The 7,005-nt window shown below is 35.0% G+C and overlaps 1 protein-coding gene across 1 annotated transcript in view; it reads left to right on the top strand.

Moving 5' to 3' along the window:
- The first annotated feature begins 242 nt into the window (after positions 1-242).
- GLRB (glycine receptor, beta) overlaps positions 243-7,005 on the top strand; it is a 154,880-nt gene continuing 148,117 nt past the window's right edge. Inside the window, exon 1 of the mRNA XM_006884447.1 lies at positions 243-393. Coding sequence (XP_006884509.1) covers positions 272-393 — 122 coding nt within the window. The 5' untranslated portion in view covers positions 243-271. The remainder of the gene's footprint in view (positions 394-7,005) is intronic.

Below are 7,005 nucleotides of genomic sequence, written 5' to 3'. Positions count from 1 at the left end.
CATCTTTTAAACTAACTTTTACTACAAAATCATCACATATTAAAAAAAAAAATCAAAATATCTCTCGTATGTCCCTCACAAAACTTTAGGTGTATCATTGAACCAAGTAGGTCTGAGCAGTGAGGGTGTGATATAGAAATGTACTTGTCTGTAGGGTTGTAGTTATCATACTCTGTACATTCATGATAATGTAGCTGTAATTTGTTTCATATTTTTAAATATTTTCTTTTTCTCTCTTTTAGATTGTTCTGCTGAAATTTAACTTTTCAAGATGAAGTTCTTACTGGCAATTGGCCTTTTTATTTTACTTACCTTGTGTGTTGAAGAAGCCTATTCTAAAGAGAAGTCTTCAAAGAAAGGGAAGGGGAAAAAGAAGCAGTATCTATGCCCATCGTATGTTCTTCATGTCTTATATTATTATATGGAGAATTATATTATTGCACTTTTATTAAAAGTAAGGTGCCTTATAAACACACATGACAGGAAAACTTTCATATTAGAATATGCATCCATTTATTGTGTAAGTGGAAAATTACAGTTAAAAATATTTAAGATATGATAATTAATTCTTAGTATTAAAGGCAAAGCTTTGTTCATGCTATAATATTTAAAATATGATAATTAATTCTTAGTATTAAAGGCAAAGCTTTGTTCATGCTATGGTTTGTAACATTTTTATACTTCTTTTATAGAATTGGAAAAATAATTAGTAGAAATACTTATCCTAAAGGTTTAACTTGATTGGATTCTGAGGTTCATGTTTAACTCTAGTACAAAAAGTTAATTTTTAAAATATGTTGTCCTAAAAATTAATGTCCTTACAAAATAAGAAAGCTATCATCTTAGATCTGTTTACTTTAGATCTATGCATATCAGAAGAGAATTCGCATGGTAAATTAATTTTCTATTTTATTCTATTTTGATTGAAAAACTTGTATTGAAAATTTGGCATATTCCTAAAGGAAAAAAAGCATGTCATTAAATTTTAAGTCACTTGTGAAAACAAAACCTCAATCTCAAAACCTACCTCCCCATGTTTGCATATGCACACATACACAAACAGTCAAAAATAAGAACAAAGTTTTGCATTTTAAAAGTCTTGTGGTGTTTGGTTTTTGAGTTTTTTTAAAATAGAAAGGCTTGATATTACTGATAAATAATAACCAATTATTAGAACAGTTGAGTAGTATACAAATAAGTAACGATCACAAAATATAAAGTTCTTTTAGATAATGATACAGAAAGTGTAGTGAATCTGAAATAAAAATTGTTATTATTACTCAAACGTATTAAAAGCTTTATCATTGATGATCATGAAACCATTTCCACATCATTATTTAAATATAGATTTTATGTAGAAATGTGTCATGGGAACATTGTGAAGAAAGTCTTTTTGAGAATTTTGGTATAGGTATTTGTGTGACCATTGTGAAATTGTACGATGATCTACACAAAGTACAATAATAAACAAAATTTCATATTTATGAATTTTCAGCTTTAATAGCCATTCTTGTTCCAATGCACAATCTGACGTCAAGGCCAAATTTTTGGATGCCTGACATGCTGTCCTGAGGGATGCCCCTCCTTGGCCATCTTCCCAGTTGGTAGAGGCAGGTTTAGGAATAACCACAATCTGCAACTGCCACTGTTCTTCATTGTTACAGACTTTGTGTTACAATAAGTGTATATTTGAGGTTAATAAAGAGATTAGGATTTTTAGGGAACTAGACATTTTTTAAACCTCACTCTTCCCAAGAAGGACACATGATCATGTTTCAGATATTTTTCATAGTAACCTTTTATTTTATGAGTGCTGATGCAGTGACACCACTGGTGTATGTATTCTATGGCAATGGTGTTCTATGTGGAGAGTCAGACCATCTTCAGGGAGAGAGGTTTCTTTGTAAAAGGATGCCCAGATGACTCACATTCTTCTCTTCCACCTATTTTCAAAAGTTATGAATTAAAGAGTTCTGAAAGCAGAAAGGGCACCTCTCATGCCCATCACATATCTTACAGAAATATTTTAGTGTATTCTTTTGTGCCTTTTCAGAACAACATAAGATAAAGTGTTTTTGACATAGAGTGAAATAGAATATGATGATTATGTGATATTCTTATAGTGGGTACCATTATCTCGTAATTTTTATTGAAATTTTGTAGGTAAATAGAGAAATAATATGGTTATTTTTGGTAAATAAGAGAATCTTTTAGTATGAGTCTTATAATATGGCTGTGTAGGCCATATCAATATTTTAGATATAGTGAGTTATTTCATTAAATTTATATTTGAAATTTTCTATTCTAGCTGTTAAATTTTGTTTATTTTTTATAGTTATGGGACTAATACCTATATTACTCTGTTATCGAAATATGAGTATTTTTAATCATGATGCTCCAGAAATCTAGCTCTTTTAAAAAATGTGGATACACCTTCAAGAATGATATTTATATTTTTAATAAGCAATAAATACTTGCATTTCTAATGAGTAATAGTACTATACTATGTAATAAGTATAATTAAGTATTAATAAAATAAGTATTTGATTAAGAATTGTTCTTCTGATTCGTCACTGAATTATGAACTGCATTTTCTCTTTGTGCACTAGAATTTATATATAACGTTTTTGAGGTTTACAGACTGTCTGTTATATCATACTGTGAAAGAATATGCAGATTATTTCTATCTTAGAAAGTGATTCAGCTCATTTGTAAAGTGTAAGTCAATTAAATGTAAAACATTGATTAAGAGGAAGAATTGTGATTATCTAAGTTAAAAATTGGATAGAGACAATCTTGTTGTTATGTGCCGTCAAGTCAACAGAGACCCGTAGCGACACTATGCACAATAGTTCTGAAGCCTGTTCTTTCCTGGGCCAATCTAACTATCTCCAAAATATGTAACCCCATTACCCCAGTTACTGTGTCAACCCATCTTATCGGGGTGTCTTTCTCTCCTGCACTGTCCCTCCACCCTTCCAAGCATGACGTTCTCCTCCAAGGACTGATCTCTTCTGGTTAAGTGCCCAATGTTTGTCAGATGGAGTTTCAAAATCCTTACCTCCAGGGAGCAACCTGATTTCATCCTTTCCAGGACAGAACTGTTTGTTCCCTTGGCAGTCGATGGTTTATGTTCACTGCTTTTCAGCACCCTACACAGGTCCCTGACTCCATGCTTAAAAAAAAAGTAGTGTATCAGGGTTGCATCATTCTCCATACCTTTTTAATATGTATGCAGAACAGATCATTCAGCAGGCTGGACTTTGTGAGGAGGGACATGGAGTCAGGATCGAAGGGAGACTCATCAACAACCTGAGTTATGCATCCTTACTTGCTGAAACTGAGGAGGACCTGAAGCATTTGCTACAGAAGATCAAGATTTTCAGTATGGATTGAGGCTCAATATAAAAAAACAAAACAAAAAACCATATGAAGATTCTCAGCACTGGACCAATTGGGAGCACCATGAAGGATAGAGAAAGGATTGAGATTGTTAACCGTTTCTGCTTACTTGGTTCAACAGTCAACACTCTTGGCACCAGCAGTCAGGAAATCAAAAGTATTGCATTAGGTCCTACCTAATTGCATTAGGACTACAATAGTATGCTTCATTATGGTACAGTTCTTGCCTTGTGCTACGCCCATATATTTAAAACTTTTGGTTTATTTGTTTGTTTGAGTTGAAACAGTGTTTCCTGGTAGTATAGTCTGCAGGGAGTTGCATTGCTAGTCCCAGGAGAGCACTTTTCTGGTAATTTGAATCCACCAATGAATCCACAGAAGAAATAAGAAAAATCTCTTTCCTTGCAATATACACCTTCCTGAAATCCCACTGCAAAGTCAACTTTGAGATTGTTCTAACTGAAATGTAATGAATTGTAGTTGAGGAGGCAGTGAGGATATATAGAAGAAATAAGTGTTTAGCAAAGTATAGCAAACATGAATGAAATTAACTAGTAATTTACTATTAAAATATTTTTTCACAAAGACTGTAAGAGGAAAAATAATTTTAAATATAACAGCTTCAGTAGTGATTATGCATCTTTCTTGGCTTTTAATTCTTGTTTCATTTTTTAAAAATTCACAATGTTACTACATTATAGAAAATAATAAATGTGTGCTTTTATTTGTATAAGCAGTGATGGCAAGTTGACAAAATATGTATTAATGTACATATTAAATTTCAAAGAATTTTGGAAAATGAATATGTATTAATAAATAGAAAATAAGTGTTAAATTTGGCAAAATATTTTAAATAAGTTCTTGGATGCATTAGTTTATTTTTTTAACAACCTGAATTTAACTTTGACCTTAATCTCTTAGTCTTTACTGTCATTCTGTCTGTATATGTTCTACTTATGTGGTCTTGTTCAAACTAATGGATGTCAGGATCTTTTATTTACTTCTTGTTGTTTAATGCGTTATGTAGGGGATGCAGCTTGTTTGCTGAAAGTGAAGAAGACTTGAAGCACTTGTTGCAGAAGATTGATGAATTTTTTTTATGTGCCATCCAGTTGATTATGACTCATAGTGACCTTATGCACCATAGTTCTGCACCCTGCCCTATTCTGAGCCGTATTTACAGTCTCTGACACACCAACCCCTGGTACCCCAGTTACTGAGTCAGTCTGTCTCATCCAGGGTCTTCCTCTCCTTCACTATCCCGCCACAGTTCCTAGGATGATGCCTCTCTTCAAGGGCTAGTCCTTCCTGGCAACATAAGAGGTTCAAAGGCCTTACCTCCAAGGAGCAGCTTGGTTTCACCATCTCTAGGACAGAACTGTTTTTTCACTTGGCAGTCCATGGTATGTTCAAGACACTTCTCCAGCAACACAACTCAAAGACATCAATTATTCTTCTGTCATCTGTGGTCATTGTCTAGCTCTTTGATGCATAGAAAGTAATTGTGATACCATGGCCTGGATCAGGCACACCTTACTCCCTAGACTAACATGTTGTTGTTCTCTGAACTCAAGAGAGCTCTCTGACAACAAATTTACCTAATGAAATTCTTTTAATTTCTTGATTACTGGTGCCAAGAGTGCTTATTGTGGAACTGAGTAAGCTGAAATTGTTAACAATCTCAATATCTTCTCCATCTGTCAAGGTGCTGTCAGTTGGCCCAGTGGTGAGTATCTTTGTTTTCTTAATGTTGAGTTCTAAAACATATTGCAGACTACAGTCTTTGACCCTTTGTAGGAAATTCTTCAGGCCCTCTTAAGTTTCAGCAAGCATGTTTGTGTCCTGCATAATAACAATCTGCATAATGCAGATAGTTGATGAGTCTTCCTTCAATCCTGATGCCACATTTTTCCTCATCAAGTCCAGCTGCCCGAATAATCTGTTCCACATATAGACTGTAAGAGTATGGAGACAGGATGCATCCCTGATGCACTCTTTTCTTGATTTTGAACCAGGCAGTTCTTTCTTACTTTATTCTGACTACAGCTTCTTGGTCTGTGTTCAGGTTTCACATGAGCACAGTCAAGTGTTCTGGGATTCCCATTCTTCTGAAGGTTAGTCACAATTTGTTGTGATTCACACAAATGTCTTTGCATAGTCAGTGAAACACAAACAGACATTCCACTGGTTCTCTCTGCTTTCAGTCAAGATCCATCTGACATTGGCCATGATGTTCCTAAGGCTATGACCTCTTCAAAACCCAGCTTGTATTTCTGGTTGTTCTCTGTCAATGTACTGTGGCAGTCATTTTAAGATAATCTTCAGTAGGATTTTGCTTGCATGTGATATTAATGATATTGTTTGACTTTGCCCCCGACACTTTCTGATTACCTTTTTTTGGAATGTGCATAATCTTGGGTCTCTTCCAGTCAGTTGACCAGGTAATTGTCCTCCAGATTTCTTGGCACAACCTGGTGAGCATGTCCAGGGCTTCATCTGTTTGTTTGAAATATGTCAGCTGGTATTCCATCAATTCCTGGGGCCTTATATTTTTACAATTTTTTTAGAGCAGCTGAACTTCCTCCTTCATCACTATTACCTCTTGAACATAAGTGGTCAATCAATCAAAGAATACAGCCTTTGGGATGGATTGTAACTCACTGTCAAGAAATAAAAACAATCTTACAATGGATAGGCAACATCATGCGAAGATTGAAGTTATCAGCGTCATCTTGCTTGGATCTGCAATCAACACCCTTGTTACAAACAGGAAATCAGATGTATTGCTCTGGAAACATCTGTAATTAGGGACCTCTCCAAATTATTAAGGAGCAATGCTGTCAGTTTTAGGTCTAAGGTGTATCTGATTCAGGCCATGGTCTTTTGGATCACTTACTATGCATCTGAGAGCTGGACAATGAACAAGGGTGAAAGAAGAAGAATTGATGAGTTAGAGCTGTGGTGTCGAAGTGTACTGAACATCCCATGGACGGCCAGAAGAACAAATAACTATGTTGTAGAGAAAGTGCATCCATATTTCTCCTGGGAAGCAAAGATGATAAAGCTTAGTTCACATATTTTGTGTATGTTGTTAGGAAAAGCTATTTTTTAGAGAGGGACATGATTCTCCAAAAGGAGAGCCTTGGTGAAAGAGAAGAGGACCCTCAACCAGAGGAATTGACACAGTGACTGCTGCAATGAGCTCTAATGTGTCAGGAAGTGTGAAGGTGACACAGAAATAGTGCAGGGCTCGGACTTGTTTATGGGATCACTTTGGGTTGTACTTGACTTGAGGACACCTGACAACAACAACAGCAACAAATATTTAACCACTTATGCCACTATTTATTCACTGTTGGATATTAAATTATATCCAAAACCTCTGAAGAATCCCACATGTGTACATTGGAAATTTCAACCTTGCTGTCCCATTAAACCCTCAACTCCCATCAAAATGATAACAACCTGAACTCGGAATTTCTACCCTCCTTATAGAGTATTCCCTTCTCTCAGCCAATGACACCACCACTTCTATGAAATTAAAATTAAAAATTTGACATCTCTAGCAATATCTTCTTCATTCTCCACTACAACCCAATCCAC

The sequence above is a fragment of the Elephantulus edwardii genome, unplaced genomic scaffold, assembly GCF_000299155.1.
Source record: "Elephantulus edwardii isolate Elephantulus edwardi_28Jun2011 unplaced genomic scaffold, EleEdw1.0 scaffold00034, whole genome shotgun sequence".
In the NCBI taxonomy this organism is placed as follows: Eukaryota; Metazoa; Chordata; class Mammalia; order Macroscelidea; family Macroscelididae; genus Elephantulus; species Elephantulus edwardii.
The sequence above is the reverse complement of the archived record's forward strand: the minus strand, read 5'-3'. Positions and strand labels throughout refer to the sequence as shown.